This window comes from Triticum aestivum, chromosome 2B (assembly GCF_018294505.1).
Source record: "Triticum aestivum cultivar Chinese Spring chromosome 2B, IWGSC CS RefSeq v2.1, whole genome shotgun sequence".
NCBI lineage: Eukaryota > Viridiplantae > Streptophyta > Magnoliopsida > Poales > Poaceae > Triticum > Triticum aestivum.
In genome coordinates, this window is record NC_057798.1 from 219,660,462 (window position 1) to 219,678,757 (window position 18,296).

General features: G+C 43.2%; 2 protein-coding genes across 2 annotated transcripts; one reads left to right on the forward strand and one right to left on the reverse strand.

Moving 5' to 3' along the window:
* The first annotated feature begins 2,285 nt into the window (after nucleotides 1-2,285).
* Nucleotides 2,286-3,630, forward strand: LOC123041090 (ethylene-responsive transcription factor ERN1). The gene has a single exon (XM_044463790.1). The coding sequence runs from the start codon at nucleotides 2,355-2,357 to the stop codon at nucleotides 3,276-3,278; it is 924 nt and encodes a 307-aa protein (XP_044319725.1). The 5' UTR covers nucleotides 2,286-2,354; the 3' UTR covers nucleotides 3,279-3,630.
* An 8,213-nt stretch (nucleotides 3,631-11,843) lies between these two features.
* Nucleotides 11,844-15,245, reverse strand: LOC123044457 (tubulin alpha-1 chain). Its single transcript, XM_044467195.1, has 5 exons — nucleotides 14,946-15,245; nucleotides 13,834-14,048; nucleotides 13,541-13,740; nucleotides 12,558-13,066; nucleotides 11,844-12,441 (listed from the first exon to the last, which is right to left on the reverse strand). Exons 1-5 carry the CDS (start codon nucleotides 15,056-15,058, stop codon nucleotides 12,126-12,128), a joined length of 1,353 nt encoding a protein of 450 aa, XP_044323130.1. The 5' UTR covers nucleotides 15,059-15,245; the 3' UTR covers nucleotides 11,844-12,125.
* Nucleotides 15,246-18,296: the final 3,051 nt, after the last annotated feature.

The window sequence follows — 18,296 nt, forward strand, 5'->3', positions numbered from 1 at the left end:
CTCCTCTTATAAAAAATGCACTGCAGCCATCGGAATGCTTGCATACGGAGTGCCCGATGATCTCATTGACGAGTATGTCCGTACGAGCGAGTCTACATGCCTAGACTCCCTGTACAAGTTATGCAAGGCTGCCATTGATGTGTTTGGCCATGAGTACTTGAGAGAGCCAACTCCTCAAGATACAACCCGCTTATTGGCGATGAATGCCAGCAGGGGCTTCCCAGGGATGCTTGGCAGCATAGACTGCATGCATTGGGAGTGGAAGAACCGCCCTTCTGCTTGGCAAGGGCAGTATAAGGGACATGTCAGGGCTTACATTGTCATACTTGAGGTCGTGACATCTCAAGATCTCTGGATCTTGCACTCTTTCTTTGGCATGACAGGATCACACAATGATATCAACGTGCTTCAGCTCATGCCGGTGTTTGCTAGGCTTGCCGAAGGCAACATCCCACCGGTGAACTTTACCATCAACGGCCACAACTATGACAAAGGATACTACCTGGGTGATGGTATCTATCCCAAGTGGACCACTATTGTGAAGACAATCCCCAACCCTGTCGGAGAGAAGAGGAAAAGATTTGTGCAAGAGCAGGAGAGTGCTAGGAAGGACGTCGAGCGTGTCTTTGGTGTTTTGCAATCTCTATGGGGCATCGTTCGGTATCCTGCTAATACTTGGAGCACGAAGAAACTGTGGGAGGTGATGACTGCTTGTGTGATCATGCGCAATATGATCGTAGAAGGTGAGCGCCCGGAACGTCTGTACTATCAAGGGTTTCAGTTTCAGGGTGAGAATGTTGTGCTTGAGCATGGAGGAGCGGCAACGTTTGAACAGTTCATCAAATTTCATCATGACATGCGTGATTGGGAAACTCACATGCAACTACAAAATGATTTGGTTGAGCATATGTGGACTCATGTTGGCAATGAATAGATGTATCTTTTTTATTCGGCTTGCAAAACTATGTGAGACTATTTTATTTATATTCGGTTTGTAAAACTAAGCTATTTATTTGGTTGTGGACTATATATTTGCTTGTGAAATAGTGCAAAATTTGTGTGTGAATTTGTTGAAAAATAGCGGCCAGTCGGCCACACCGGCATATATGAGTCGGCGCGTTGGACGCACTGCCGACCCAAATCTCAAACAAGACGGACGCCGAGCGGGCGGCCGACCCAAACAAATAAAAAGCGGACAAAAACATCGTCCGTTTAGGTCGGCGCGTTGGAATTGCTCTTAACATATATTTTTTAAATGCTCCATAGAGGTCCTGAGTTACGAGCCATTGTAGATGTTTTCCACACTGATGCAACATGATAAACAGTTTGGGGTGAGCCTGCTGCGTGACATGTGTATGATGTTCCACATGTCTCCAAGGAGATGCCATCATCCAAAAACTGAGCTAGCCAGGGACACGCCCACCTCATCCAGTCGAGACCAAAGACTTGGCAGATGGCGAAGATGTCAAGCGACTCCGATGCATAAAACAAAAGCCAGGCGGCGCGGTTTCCTGAAAAGTTGTTTTTCAGCCGCTTGTACAGACGCCACTATCATCATTGCCTCGAAGGCCGCCAAATGGCAGGCTCTCGACTCGGTCTCTGCAGCGTTTTGACTACATAACCACGGATTAAGGACGAACCGGTCTAATCAGTGGCCCAAAAGTTTACGGTTAGTGGCTGACGCATGCTGGTGAAGACCTACTAGTAGTAAATCGCCAGGAGATGTAGACCCCTTGACTCTTCCATCCTGGCTAATTAAGGTGGGAACATGTTCATATGGTAATCACATTAGGCATCTTGCTTGCTTAATTACTTGCCGGCTTGTTCAGTCAGTAGACAGTACCATATTGAGGAGGAATTGGTAAATCCCTATGAGGATTAGATTAGACCCCTTGACTGAATTAGTCAAGTGGGAGGATGTTAAAGATGGTAAAGATTGCCATGGATTTTTGCTTGCTTGTATGCACCTACGTATTTTATTGGAGAAAGTGGGAAATGGCATTCCACTGTCTAAACTCAAGTGAAATGACATGACTTGATGCGATCCAATATTAAGCTACATTGAGTATTTGGGTTAATTGTTAGAATATATACAGGGTCTTCGTAAGTAAATGTTGAATTAAGAACAAAAATCACAGAAAATACAAAAGGTCAATTATAGTGGCGATGCAGGGGTGGGATCACCACCAATACATTCATCCTCCTATCTGAAAATTTCAAACCATCCTTGAAGCCCCTATAAATCCTCCCATTTGCCAAGCAACCAGAGCAAACACTCTGCAGACACCTGTCTCCTCCTCCTCTCACACCTCCTCCAGCTCCACTTAAGCCAAGCCAAAGCAACCCGAGCGCACATGGAGCTCCACTTCCAGGTGCAGCCGCCAGTGCTCCAGCTGCAGGACTACTGCTACTACTACCAGCAGCAGCAGGAGGCCGCCGCCGCCGCCGCGCAGGCCAAGCCCACCAAGCCGCGGGGCCGGAAGAAGGGCAGCACCAGCCACAGCAAGTTCGTCGGCGTCCGCCAGCGCCCGTCGGGCCGCTGGGTGGCCGAGATCAAGGACACCACGCAGAAGATCCGCATGTGGCTCGGCACCTTCGAGACCGCCGACGCCGCCGCGCGCGCCTACGACGAGGCCGCCCGCCTCCTCCGCGGCGCCGAGGCGCGCACCAACTTCGCGCCCCGCATCTCCCCGGACTGCCCGCTCGCCGTCCGCATCCGGGGCCTCCTCCACCACAAGAAGCTCAAGAAGGCCAGGCTGCCCGCCGCCTCCGCCAAGATCCCCGGCTCCTCCTCCACGCCGCCCGCTCCCGCCGCATACGCCACAAGCAATAGCAATAGCAATAGCAACAGCAACAGTAATAGCATGGATGGCGCTTGTGGGGGCGCCAGCAGCAGCAGTAGCAGCAGCGCGCTCAGCTGCGACGGCGCCATGAAGCAAGGCGGCGGGGCACTGGACGCCGGGGAGGTGTACAGGCCGGATTTCGCTCCCGTCGCCGGTACCGAGGAGCTGGAGTCTTGGATGTTCGAGTCGTCGTTCGGCCAGTTCCCGGCGCTGGACGGTTTCGCCGCCGTCGACGCCTGCACGCTGCCAGCCGCGTCCACGGAGGAGACCAGCGTCGCCCCCGCGGCCGGGATGGTGGAGTTCGAGCGGATGAAGGTGGAGCGGCGGATCTCGGCGTCCCTGTACGCCATGAACGGCCTGCAGGAGTACTTCGACAGGGTGTTCGAGGCGTCCGCCGGCGACCCGCTGTGGGATCTCTCGCCGCTCTGCCAGTAGCCTGGCTTCTTCTTCACCCCGTCGCCGTCGTCGTTGTCGTTCTTGCTCTTTTGCCTCCTGGGTGTTGGGGGAAAAGGCCCCGGGTGTATGTGTGTATGCATGTCAAACTTGGTTTTTGGGTGTCGCCAGGCAGTGCAGTGTAAAGAGGAAGGGGGTTTCTAGATTCCAAATCTGCTCTCCATTCGATGCATTTTTGTGTGCAAAATGCTCCAAATTTGTTGTGTGGTTTAGCAGACCACTCTGAATTTCGTGATGCAGCTAGTTCAGCCATGGCGTAGTTTCAGTTCTCGAGATATGTTGAGCCATGGATGAGAAATCGGCATGTTCTACTACAGTTTTCTGGTAGTTTCAATGGGGTTGTCCATCAGATTGCAGTGTTGCATGCAGGAAACCTCGATTGAGCAATGGCTCATCGCTGCAATGGATGATGAATCCTCGTGTTGTTGGTGTATGATCAAATGAGCCGAACTAAAATACCGCAAGATTTTCTTCCTGCATTTGCTATTCGTCAGCTGCTTCAAATTGTAATTTAGACCAGCCGATTTTGCGCGAAAGCCCAAGCTCGAAGACGGGGCCGCGCAGGAACGACCCGGCGGCGGCCTCGCTGGGGGAGGGGAGTCAGAGGTTGACGGGTCCGGGTGTGGGAGGGGGAAGGGTCGGGGTTTAGAGGAATGACTGAAGGCGACAAGGCATGCACCGCTGATGGCGTCGTTTGGCGGCAACAGGAGGAGGAAGAATCTACCGACAACAAAGTTTTTCCGGACAACTCACAGTTAGGTCACCACCCTCGGGAAATATCAGGTGCTCCCAAGCTCTAATTAAAAAAAATCAATTCTAAATGTTTCAAAAATTCTAAAAAGAATTGTAAGTGTTTATAAGGAATGTGACTACAACTCCTAAAAATTTCAGGTCCAAAATCCAAATGCACATTGGAAAACAAAAAAAGTACAAATTCAAATGTGAATAGTGTCAAGGTTGCTTTTGTCTTTTTTTGACAATATTCATGCTATATTTCACATTTCTGTTTCTTAATGTGCATTTGGAGTTTGGACCTGAAATTTTTAGGGGTTGTAGTCACATTCCTTGTGAACATTCACATTTATTTCCAGAACCTTTGGGACAATTAAAAATTGTTTTTTTTCCTTTTTATTGCAAATTGGAGCCCCTCATGGGTGGGAGCACCTGATATTTCCCCCACACCCCTCCCCTCTGGTTTGGCCGTCAGTTGGAGATTGAACTGTTCCAGGCCCACAAATTTGCATGGATTTGAAAAGTTTTGAATAGAAAATTAACAAGCATCTCTTGTTCATTGGTTCCACATAGTTGGCTAACGATGTTAACCACTCGCTGAACCCCCCAACCTCCAAAAAGCTGTCACATCCACAGAGCCACAGCCACTAACAGTATGGAAGGGAGGAATGTTAAAAGGAGCACGCCCGTCCAAAACCCCAATTTATCCGAGTCACAGGTTCGGTTACAACTGGAGGGCGTTGAGCTCCACAACAGCAAAAATACTGTTTAGTTTCCACTCTCGGCTTTGCTACTGCTTACGACAAGGGCACAAACGAACGCACATATCAGGACAAGAAGCTTTCTTTAGTTCAGTAGGTGGCGCCGTGGTCCGTTGCAGCAACAATTCACTAGCAATTCTTGCTTAGATAATGGAACGAGCCACGCTCAGCTCCGGGGCAAGTTCAGTGCACTCGGGAATGAGGGCAGCAGTTGATGTTGAGTCTCTGGTGTTGTGTGCTCAGCTAACCTGTAAGTAATCTGTAAAATTATAAGCTCGGTTCTGCTCTGAGTTGGAGCTTGGAAGCGATGGCGTTGGGAGCTCGAGATGGGCAGTGCTTTATTGGCTTTGACAAGTCAAAGGAACAGTTGCTCTAACCACCGCAAGCTGGCCGCGCTGTGTCAGCTAATTTCGGGTGTTACCCTTAACAGAAGAGCTAATTTTGGGTGTTATTACCCTAAAAAAAGGAGCTAATTTTGGGTGTTGCATATGAAAATTGGCGAGGGAAATGGCTGGATTCCTTTCCCTCCCTTTCTGCAGCCCAATAGGTGATCTGGGATATGTATCGCCCATCACAACCGCTCCCGGTGAAGGGTACGCCCTGTGTCTGGCTCATAGCTTTATTTGAAGAGTAAAATGCATCATGAATCCTAAAATATTGTAGGTGTGTCAGTTTAACCCTATAACTTCAAAATTACAGTTTTAGGTCCTAAAACTACTGGAGGTTTGTCACTTTAGTCATAAAACTTCGAAACTGTAATTTTGGGTACCAAAACTATGTAAGTTTGTTCATCTCAAGTCCTAAGTTTGCATGCCCAACATTGACCCACCGACGTGTCGCTTGGAGATACTTGGACTATTGCGACATTGACCCAATGGACCCACCAAGTTAACTTATGAAATGTAAACATGCAAGAAACCCCTAGAGCATTGTCTCGCCTCATTCTCATGCCCTCATCTTCTCCAACGCACAAAATGCTCAGAGGCGACAGTGGCATGACGGCCCGAGCTCCAACGAGGAGAGTAGATCGGTCATCTTAACCTCACCCCACAGTAGTAGAAACGACATGTAACACAACTTCCAATTGATACCCACCTGTGGGCTGTGCCTGCAGCTGGGGCGTGTAGGTTACAACACACACTGTGACCTATAAGCACATTGATCACTTTTGAGGAAGTAAACACATATAAAGGACTCATTTGAAGAAAAAAAATGCACCATAGATACTGGCCATGCAAGCTTAGGACCTAGATGAATAAACTTACATAGTTTTGGGACCCAAAACTGTAGGTTTAAAGTTATAGGACTAAACAGGCACATCTTCAATAGTTTTAGGACCCAAAACTGTAATTTCAATGTTATGGGACTAAAGTGACACACCACCAATAGTTTTAGAACTTGTGATGCATTTTACTATTATTTATATCCCCACAATATTTGTAGGTAGAAATAAAAGATCACTGGGATAACCAACATCTCGCTTATAGCTAGTTTTTTTTTTGAGGCAAACTTATAGCTAGGTGTAGAGATGTAGGGAACCCTTGCGTGAAGGCAAGCTCCAGATGGGCCGGCCCAGCCACACGCAAGATGTGCCAAATATTCTAAATATACATATTAGGAAAAACACTTAACATAAAACATATAAAAAAATGTTAACCAAGCATCTAAATGTTAAATATGTATAGAGAATATTTTTCTCACGTATACGATAAATGTATAAAAAATACAATGTGCATGAAAAATTGATCATGTATTTAAAACTTTTAATCAACCATTTAAGAAATGTTATTTTTTTTATATAACAAATGTAGCAATGTATTAAAAAAGTTAAATTTTGTATTTGATAATGTTAATCAAGCATTTAAAAAAAGCTAAAAAGATATAGAAAAAATGTTTACCATGTATTCAAAAAATGTTAGTCCTGTATCTAGAAAATATTAATCAAACATTTGAAAAAATGTTTAAAATATGCAAAGAAAAAATGTTGACAATGTATTAAAAAAAGGCTAAACTTGTATCTAATTTTTTTAAGCATGTATTAGGAAAATATAGTAGACATAAAAAAATGTATAATATGTACGCAAAAAATAGACATAAAAGTATAAGAATTAAAATAATGTTAATCATGTATTTCAAAAATGTGAAACTTGTATATACAAATGTTTCTGATGTATACGGAAAATTTCGAGTGTATATTAAAACCAAGAGAAACCAAAAATAGAGAAGGAAACAAGGAACAAGAAAAAACAAAGGAAGCCCGGAAAGAAGAAGAAAATGAAGAAAGAAAGGACAAAAACAAAGGCAACCAAAGAAATAAGAAAACAGAAAATAAAACCGAAGAAAACCACTGAAAAAGAAAGGAAAACAGTGAAAGCGGGAAAGGAAAACAAATAAAAACCGATGAAAAACATGAAAGAAACAAAGAGATTCAAAGAAAAAAAATGAAGATACTAAGAAAGAAAACAAAAAACTTGTGAAAACCAAGAAAATAAGGGAAAGACAGTTAAATCCGCTAAAGAACACAAAGAAAATAGTGGATTTTTTCCGAAGAAAATGAAAAGAACTCGAGAGAGAGACAAAAATAACTAAAGAAAACAGAAAAACCAAAAAAAATGAAATGAATGAAACCAACGATGCTAGCAAGCGAACTAAGGATACGATAGATAAAGAGTTGGCCGCTCCCGCGTACAGATGAATCTCTCAGTAGCTCCTGGCTGTGGGTTGGCCGTTCAGGGAGCGGTTTTAGAATGGCTCCGAAGGGCGCGACTTTCCTGAGAGCAACTAAATGAGGGGCACCCCTTGCGGTAGCCCTTCATGGGTCACTTTTTGATGGGCTTAGAATGCACCACTTGACGCGTTCTCAGCAGCCACGTGTCTCGTGTTGGACACTTCGCCAGAATTTTGTTTTTTAATTTTTCTGTACTCGTTTCCATGCTTTAGATGAGTTTTTTCGGGGTTTTTTGGCTTTTCAGTTTTCTGACGGGTTTCCCGAGATATTGGAGAGAACATTTTTATTTTTGCATAAAAATGTGTTTTTTCTTCCGTGAGAGGCACATATTTCTTCTCGCGGAGGCACAAGTTTGCTTCCGTAAGAGGCACAGCTATGCCTCTCGGAAAGGAAAAACAACGTGTTTTCTTCTTCCACGAGAGGCATAGGTTGGTTTGCTTTGGTGTGCCTATCAAAAAAACATGTTTTCTTTTACTTCTGCAAGAGGCACATATTTGCGTCTCGTGGAGGCAAAGGTTTGCTCCTGTCAAAGGCATAGTTGCGCCGCTCGAAAAGGAGAAAAACATTATTTTTCATCCATGAGAGGCACAAATTTATTCCTCATGAATGCAAAGGTTTACTTTCGCGAAAGACAGAACATGTTTTTTATGCTTCCACGAGAGCCATAGATTTGCTGGCAAGAAAAGGTGGGAAAAAACCATGTCCGGCTTGGTTTATTTTTCTTCTTCTGTTTTTTTCATGAAAAAGAAGCTTTTTGAAACCTAGTAACATGGAATCTAATTTTGAAGATCTCGACACGAGAAATCCATCAACGAAAATGGTTCAAGATTTGAACTCATGGTTTAAGAGATAAAACATTTTAAATAAATAAATCTTAAAAAATAAAAACTATCTGGTTGCAACAAGTGGCGGACGGGAAGGTGGGAGTGATCTTTTCTTTTTTAAACTTTACTAGAGTTGCCCCTTAACCATTGATTTCAGACTTTATTTGGACTCGGGCACTTCCAAAATGGGCCCGCCCTATAACCATGCACACAGACCTTTTTTTAGGGTACCATGCGCGCACACGCCAATGTCACACACACCAATAGACATTACACACGTAGCCTAGTATTTGTTTTTTATATACTTTTGTTTATATTTCAAAATATTCTAAATACGTTTGCTTTAAAATTAATGTATTTAAATTATCATTTAGAAAATAATAGCTCAGTGTAATCTTTTATTTGTTTAACTAAAAAATGTTTGTACCTTTGAAAAAAAATGTTACTGCCATTTAAATATCTTCCTGGGTTTAAAACCATTATACAATGTAAATTTTTTGCACAATTCGTAATTATACAATGTAAATTTTTTGCACAATTTTTAAAATGTTTTGCACCACCCAAAAAAGTGTTCGTGACATTAAAAAAATTCACGTGTTCCGAAAATAAATGTTTGTGACATTTTAGAAAATGCTTATATAATGTAAACAAAATGTTCGTGTAAATTTTAAAAAATATTTCGTAAAATTTAATATAATTGACAATTAATAAATGTTCGTTGTTTTACAATATATTTATAACATTACAAAAAGTTATAATATGTATTATATATTAATGCAATATAAAAAATTGTTTCATACCATTCAAAAAAGATGTTCGATGTATATTTCAAAATGTTTAATGTTTACTCATTATAATTATTGAAAACATAGTTGATAAAATGTGCATCATGTATTTTAGAATGTTTCACGTGTATATTTTTTTCATGAGAATACATAAAATGTACAACATCTATTGAATAAAGTTAAAATGTATTTGAAAAAATGAAAAGAAAAAATACGAATAAAATTCAAATAAACTGATAAAAATATATGCGAACAAACCAAGAAGAAAAAAACTTAAGGAAGGTTTTAAAACTTGTCAATATAACTTTCTCAGAACTGCTCCAGGAAGCTACAGTACTGGACTGGCCCGTTTGGTTTAGCGCAAGAGGCGATGAGGAGCTATTTTACGCTGTATGCGAGATACCCTCTCGGGCTCTGGAATCTTGGAACCGGGTATTAGGAAACTTACGGCCCACTTTTTTTTCTCTGGTTTCCATTTTTCTCTTTCCGTTTCCTCTGGGTGTTTTTTGTTTTAATATTTATCTAATGGATGAATATTTTTCAAATTTAACTTGAAAATTTTAAAATACTTTAACATTTTATATATCTGTAAAGTTTTTATAATTCGTGAATATATTTTTCAAATCCATGAAAAGTTTCAAATTCTTGATGAATCTTAAAATCCAAGAATATGTTTTAAAAACTGTCCTATTTTTCCCTGGATTTTCATATTCATGAATATTTTCAAACACATGGTCATTTTCTTAAATTATTGATAATTTTTTAAAAAAATCATGTTTTTTGTAAATTTAAATAAACCACCTCAAGTAAAAATTGAATTAAAAAATAGAAAGAAACAAAACCATGCACTCGCTTGGAGACTCTGCTACAGGAGCGTACAACTTAGTTGTGCGGGTCACCAAGTGAAGTATCACCTTCCCGACTTGGGTTAGAGCATGATTCATTTAATACGAAAAATTGGCAAATGCGAAATATTAGCTAGTGGTTGGTTTGTTTCCAACTTTTCTTAACAAGCTCACAAAAAGTTATCAAATTTTAGCAACTCTGCTTTTGCCAATTGTTGACTTACAGTATATTGACAATGCCAAGGCATCAAGCCAATGAGCCTCTTATCAACTTCGACGGCGGAAGAGAAAGCATCCAAGCTGAGCTCAACTGAAGTGCTCATGTTGGCTTGTTGCCAACTTTTCTTATCGAGCTCTCAAAAGGTTAACAAATTATAGAAACTTTGCGTTTGCCAATTGTTAGCTCACCGAATATTGACAATGTCAAATGTTGGCATCAAACCAATCAGCCTCTTAGCAATTTCGGCTCGATTGAAGCGAAAGCCTCCAAGTCGGGTAGCATAACACAAATCAGGGTCTCTTTGATTCAAAGGATTTTCATGGGATTTTTGAAGGATTAGAATCCTTAGGAATTTTTCCTACGTTCGTCGTTTGATTCGTAGGATTGAATCCTATAGGATTTTTTCCTAAGGATTCATTTGTACTACATTTCACAGAAATACTAACATCCACTCAAACCTCTTGGAAGAAATCCTTTGTTTTTCCCGTGACACAATCAAACAAACACAAATTCCATAGGGATCCAATGGACATGCCATTCCGATCCTACATTTTCCCTATTCCTGTGTTTTTGTAATCCTATGAATCAAAGAGGCCCTCAATGGCGAGGGATGATGTGGGTGCTCCTGTTTGTTTTCCGTACTAGTATTGTGCGAGTGTGACGATTGTTGACTAGAAATTTGTTGGAACAAGCAGAGATTTACTGGTCCTAAAGCGAATTAGGTGCGGTATGGCAGTCACAACACATCTTTGTTTCGACAACTTTGTCTCTGCTAGGAGGAAGAAAAGTACCTCTAAATTAGCTGCGGTATGGCAGTCACAACACATGTTTGTTTCCACAACTCCGTCTCTGCTAGGAGGAAGAAAAATACCTCTAAATAATGGAGGAATAAAAAAACTTACTCCCTCAGTAAACTAATATAAGAGCGTTTAGAATACTAAAATAGTGATCTGAACGCTCTTATGTTAGCTTACAGAGAGAGTACTTACTAAAGGGCTGAAGGATCGCTGAATCCTCCCCCCCCCCCCCCACCCTTCCCCCAATTGCAAATTATTTTAGAGTATGTTTGGTTTGTCACTGATTTTGCCACACTTGGCTTACCTTACGTGCTCAAATTTTTAGCCACACTGTAGGTGCTGGTGTCGGTTGCCTTGTCTGGTACTCCAAACCTCCTATCACGTTGTAGGGTCATGGACCGAGCTGATCGACCCATGATATAACCGACCTAGCGGGCCCATGCAAACTTCCGGTAAGGTGAGGCACCCCTGGGCTGTAACACCGTCAGCACTGCCATAGAATTGATTGTAACCTTTTTTTCTAATGTGTTTGTAAGGATTAACATATGACCGCATTTCAAAGAAAGAAGAGGGAACCGTCGGCAACTAAAAATACTCCGTCTTCAGAAGTTGGCTAGTGGCATATGGTTGGTGCCTCACTCGCACAACACCTGGGAAATCTTTTATCAGCGATCTTGGAACCGGGACCAGACCTGAGATTCCCAAAGCCTCAAGCGTCACCAGTCTACCAAACTTACCAACCGCACTGGCATCAGGCCGTTCGCATCTGTCGTGTGTACAGATGGAAACCATTTTCAGGGTTTCCACATTTCAGTGGTTCAGATACACAATTGGCATCCTCAGCAGATGAGTCAATAAATGGAAACGTCCGTAGTACTACTAACATGGCACAGTGCATTAGAGAACAACATTTGCAGTTCGGCTCAGAATGATGCATACACACACACCAAACTTGGGACGAGTAGCATCGAAAGCCAAAATGGGAACAATCATGGCCACCCTAACAACATCTTCAGTACATTACAGGAAAGGAAACACGCATAACAGCAATCAATATGTAACGCAATGGAACCATACTTACTGAGTATACAGATCAAAGCCAATCATTAACCAGCCAACTACTTATTAACCAGCTACTTAATAGTCATCCCCCTCATCGCCCTCGTCGTCCGCGCCTTCGGCGCCAACCTCCTCGTAGTCCTTCTCCAGAGCGGCCAAGTCCTCACGGGCTTCTGAGAACTCACCTTCCTCCATGCCCTCGCCGACGTACCAGTGCACGAACGCGCGCTTGGCGTACATCAAGTCGAACTTGTGGTCGATGCGCGAGAACACTTCGGCGACGGCAGTGTTGTTGCTGATCATACACACGGCCCGCTGAACCTTTGCCAGGTCGCCTCCGGGGACAACGGATGGTGGCTGGTAGTTGATGCCACACTTGAACCCGGTAGGGCACCTTTGTGATGGCAGCATAAATATGTTAGTTAGACAATCAAGTGTCAACTTTTTAAGTGCATAGCTGCTCGTGATAATAATATAAGCGCAACTAATAACGCGAGAAAGACAGCTTACCAGTCGACGAACTGGACAGTTCTCTTGGTTTTGATGGTTGCTACCGCAGCATTGACGTCCTTGGGAACAACATCACCACGGTACATCAAGCAGCAGGCCATATATTTGCCATGCCTAGGGTCACACTTGGCCATCATGCTTGAGGGCTCAAACACAGCGTTGGTGATTTCAGGCACAGAGAGCTGCTCATGGTAAGCCTTCTCCGCAGAGATAACAGGGGCATACGACGAAAGCATGAAATGGATACGTGGGTAAGGGACGAGGTTGGTCTGGAACTCTGTGACATCCACATTGATGGCACCATCAAACCTCAGGGAGGTGGTAAGTGAGGATATGATCTGTGATATCAGCCTGTTCAAGTTGGTGTAGGTTGGCCTCTCAATGTCAAGAGACCTCCGGCATATGTCATAGATAGCCTCGTTATCTAGGAGGACCGCAACATCGGTGTGCTCAAGCAAAGAGTGAGTGGAGAGGACACTGTTGTATGGTTCTACAACAGCTGTTGAGACCTGAAATACAGAGTGGCATAAGATAAAAGGGATAATGATAAGCCCAACTGAAAATAATGTAACAACATATCTATCCATACTGTCCCCACAACAGCTAAGATGCAGATAACCTACTCACATGAATACCCTGAATGGTCCACAGTCCAGTCACATGGACAGGTAGGTACAGTGCTATGGAATAATGTTGGCTCATAAGTAGTGCATGCTTTACAGATACCATATAATCAGGGCTCTAAGTAAACTAATTTTACGCCAGCATTAGCATTTTAGCTTTACACATATTCTATTGAAAATATCTGAAAATGATGGAAGAGCTAGCTTAAAGACAACATCCTCTCAGAACGAAAAATTAAACCAGACTGAATAATACGCTCAAATTTTCCCTCATTGTCATTGGCCCCTCAAGAAAGTACACTCAAATTTTCTGAAATAACACACGCATTAACATAACACTGGTTCATGAACAAGTTATACCTGCGGGGAAGGGTAAATGGTGAAACCAAGCTTAGATTTCTTGCCATAATCAACCGAGAGGCGCTCCAACAACAGAGAGCCCAGTCCTGATCCAGTTCCACCACCAACAGCATTGAACACCAAGAATCCCTGCAGGCCGGTGCAATTGTCTGCCAATTTGCGTACACGATCCAGACATAGATCTACAATCTCCTTTCCAACTGCATTACACAATTATAATCAGAACTGGATACACTTATAATCGCAATAGACTAGGGTTTACATAACAACCATGTAAATGTAAGATGAGTTACCAGTGTAGTGGCCACGAGCGAAGTTGTTAGCGGCATCCTCCTTCCCAGAGATGAGCTGCTCCGGGTGGAAGAGCTGGCGGTAGGCACCGGTGCGCACCTCATCGATGACAGTGGGCTCAAGGTCGACGAAGATGGCCCTCGGCACGTGCTTGCCCGCACCGGTCTCACTGAAGAACGTGTTGAACGCATCGTGTGCAACCCCGACCGTGGTGTCACTGAATCATCAACCAAAAGGCAGCGTTAATACATGGATTGGAAGAACTCTAATCACCGATCTGTGAATTAACTTCTCTACAGCCAGGTTCCAATCAAGACTTATCCTGAGACAATAGAGGCAGGGTAAGAGTGTTTGTATTTATGAATGCTTCTGGAACAAGCATTACACCAAATCAACAAAACAAATCCTCCAGGAGGATGCCTTTATTAGTAGCTAGCCAGATTAAACTCTTCAATCCGTGCTCAGTCCGGTACTCATAGCTCCACTGTTAAAATATTTATGAAGCAGAAAGTTTCCAACAATACTAATTAAGCATCGTACCATTGTCAAATTTTCAGATCCCGCGGGATAAGAACTCGCAACTGTCTCGTGGTACGTGCCTACCAACTTTAGCAGTACAGTCTACAAAGAACACGACGCCTGTCCGGTCTAGTAGTTAACAGAAACAGAACATTCTTAGGGAGACAGCCTCTTTTGTACAGAAACGGAACAAATGCATGAAGTAAAAGAGTACGGAGGACTTGGGCGAACTTGTAATTTGAAACGCCGATCGTCTCGTCCTCTTCTTGCCGATCTCCGGACAACCAGCAACATGAAAAAAATTCCTGCCCCATAATCCCATCGCAATGTCCAAACGACAAGTACAGACTAACGGAACATGGTGATGATTCAGAAAAGGGAATTTCCTCCGGGACTACCGCAATCCCCATTCGCAATTCGTAGGATTTACAGGGGGGAAAGGAAAAAAAAGGCAAAACACAAGATTAAGAGAAAAACAGGATCAATTTAACCGTAATTTGCGGCCAATATATTATAACCAGTAGCGCGCGCACCAGCGCTTGGCAACATCAAGAAACGGAATGCATTCAGGGATCGGGATGGCGTGCGCGCGTACCTGGGCATGGTGCCATCTTGCTGGATGCCGTGCTCGAGGCAGTAGAGCTCCCAGCAGGCGTTGCCGACCTGGATCCCGGCCTGGCCGATGTGGATGCTGATGATCTCCCTCATCTCGTCGCGCCTTCCTCCTCCTCGCTCCCTTCCGTCTCGCTCGCCTTCTCCTCCTCCTCCCGGTTCTTTTCCCAGGAAGGTGTAAAGAATGGCCTCCTCTGTTTCTCTCTCCCTTGTCTTCCCAAAATGCGTGAGATCGGGAGATAAAAGCGGGAGGGGGGCAGAGGAGGGGAAGAAGCGGGGGAGATCGGGTAGTTTGCGGGCGCAGCGACGGGGAGCGGTTGCCTTTTACGTGGGCCAGTGCTCCGTGGACGTGATTCACGTGAACCGGCTCTCTTCTGTTCAGTTACCGATGGTAGTACTAGTCACGTTTGCAGGGAGTAATTAGGGCACGTACAATGATGCTATCTTAGAAGTGCCATGTAGGATAAATAATGAGGTGGAGGAGAGAGAACTCATAAGAAAAGGCTTGTCTTCTCTTATTTAAGATAAGACAAGAGATGATATCTTAGCACAATATGTGTCACCACGTTTTTAGGAATAACTAGTTATGAAGATAAGGCTAAGAAATGACCCATTGTAGACATCTTTTTTGTCATCTCTTAATTACATGCAAGACTTAAGATAAAACTATTTTATCAACCATTGTACATGCCCTTAAATGCCGCTCACGAATGGAAACGGGTCGACGAGCGAGGGTAACTGCTGCGCAGGCCATCGTCACTAATAAAACCGAATCGTAGTTTTATTTTTATGTGGGGTTCATTCTGCAATGTTTTTTTTGGACATTTGGTAATTTCCGCATGTACTACTTGTGCAATTGTACTATGTTTTTTTTGGATCAATTGTACTATGTTTTATTGATTAATATATAATGTGTATGAAAAAAAACAAATCAACCCTAAATATAAAACAAAAACTAATTAATAGGAGAGACAAGGAATTGGATACTGCCTTTAAAAAAGTGGATATTGGAATTTTTATGAGACATCTTTCAAACCAGCAACACACACCTCTTAAAAAAATATGAAAATGATAATGAGGAAAGGTTCGATCTCTAGTACATTCTGGCGCGAACACAATGCCACTTCTCTTATCAGACGTATCTCGACGCGATGATGTAATTGTTCACTCCAGATCCCCCAAGGAGCGAACGGCCCCGATTATACTTTTGTGCTATATAGCATGCATCCTCCTGGCGTATCAGCTTTACTATCTCCCCTAGGCCCAATCTTTTCAGATGGCAACTTTCTGTGTTTTACTCCATTTAAATCCCGAACAAGTGGCTATCTAGAGAATGACAAATTATGTTTTTAACATGTCAAGTATATCAGCTATAGCATGGAATTTTTTATGTTTTGTTAGACTTTTACATACACCAACTCGCTTTTACAAACATGGCACATCCCTCTGATGTAGTAGCATGGCAATTCCTGAACATGGTGGCAACTTTCTACACTGTACCATGGACAATTCTCTATGTTGTAGCATTTCAATCTCGATCATGTAGCATGTCAATTCTCTATGTTGCAGCAGGCCAGTTATCCTGATGTAGCTGGCAGTCATATGCGAACCTTTCTTCTTATGTAGCAAGGCAATTATATCTGATGCATCTGTAATATTCTGTATATATAGCATGGCACTTTGTAGACTTACTTTTCTACAAGTTTCTCTGTTGGAGCATGACACTTCTTTCTACCTGCAACATCATCACATCATGGCAATTCTCTAGTTGTGTGTGAGGGAGGAGGGTGGGTAAAATAGTCTCACAGTGGGGAGCTCGATGAGAACTAGTCTTCATCGCACGCATGACTCGCTCGTGGGAGCCTCCTAGCATGAACCTCGTCATTCGCTCGCGGGAACCTGCTAGAGCGCATGATAGTTTGCGCCAGGAGCACCAGGAAGGGCACATCTGTGTTGTATGAGAGTACAAAAGGTAAAGAAAATGCACTGAGATCCCGGAGGGGCCGATCGTTCTCTTTGTCGTGAACTGAGTCGATGACACACAACCGTCGCCGCCTCTCCATCACCAAATCCAGCCAGTGGGTTTTATCGCGGTTGGAAGTCATCAAGGGCATGATTCCGCTGAACCAACATTCTGAAGAAGAAACCATTGAAGTCATTTGCGCCGGAAGATCCACAAATCCAAGATCTCAACCTTTGAAAAAGCTTACACGCTTCACACTATCACTTGAGGGCACATCAAGGTGATGAAAATACATGATACAACTTATAACGGTATTGCTAAATCTCAATCGACTAAGACTTAACGAAGTCTCAGTCGATGGTATATTCGTAAGATCTCACATAGAGATCCATGCAAAATTTTCTTTTACTTTTTCTTTCTTCTTTTTTATATGTAGTGTCACTTGATTGAGACTTGATTAAGTCTCAGTCGACTAAGATCTAGCCACACCCAACTTATAAAGCTTGCCTCTATCATCCAAATGTAATCAATAAAATAATAAAAATTACAAAAACACATAATAGAACATATAAAATATTGTGTGTGTGTGGGGGGGGGGGGGGGGGACAAGACGTTATTGGTGTCCACTTTTGTAGAACTAAGAGGGGCATATTACAAGATTTATCATGAAACTAAGGATAAATTTCAAAGGCCTAACCAAATTCACGAGCCCTCAGAACATAATTGAGAGTAACGTAGTAAATGTTGCAGATTGGTTCATGCCGGAGTGCCAGCAGCCAGATCTGCACCGCAACATATGGCCGGCCTCCTGATGGTCATGGTGACGTTTTAAGGTGAGATTACATCCCACTACTCTTCTAGCGCCACTCTCGACGGGCCTGAAATACTAGCTGGCGTGACTTACGAAAGATCCTTATCAAGAAGTTGACTCGTTGTAGGTGTTAAACTCATATCATGTTATGGCTCCATCGTAGTTGACTATGTTTTTTGTACTCAATTTGTTGATGCATTTGACTTTGTTTCCTTTCAATTTTAATAAAGATGGTTGTGTTCATCAGAATAATCCAGAAACTGCGGTGTGTAATGTGGCCACCTATTATAGGTACGGTCAAGGACCCATCATTCGGGACCCACATGGGCAGGTCCCCGGACCATGCTGACATTCAGATGTGTACATCAGGAGGATCACTCGGACGGCTCTATAGCACTCGGACAACCACACGTCACTCGGCGGACGATCAACCACTCAGACGTACAGGGCAAGAAGGCGTCGTGGGAGCTGCAATGGTCAAGGAATCCTAAGTCATCCACTAAATGGAGTTATAACTACCGTTACCTATAACTCCTGTAGTATAGGATCATCACACCAGT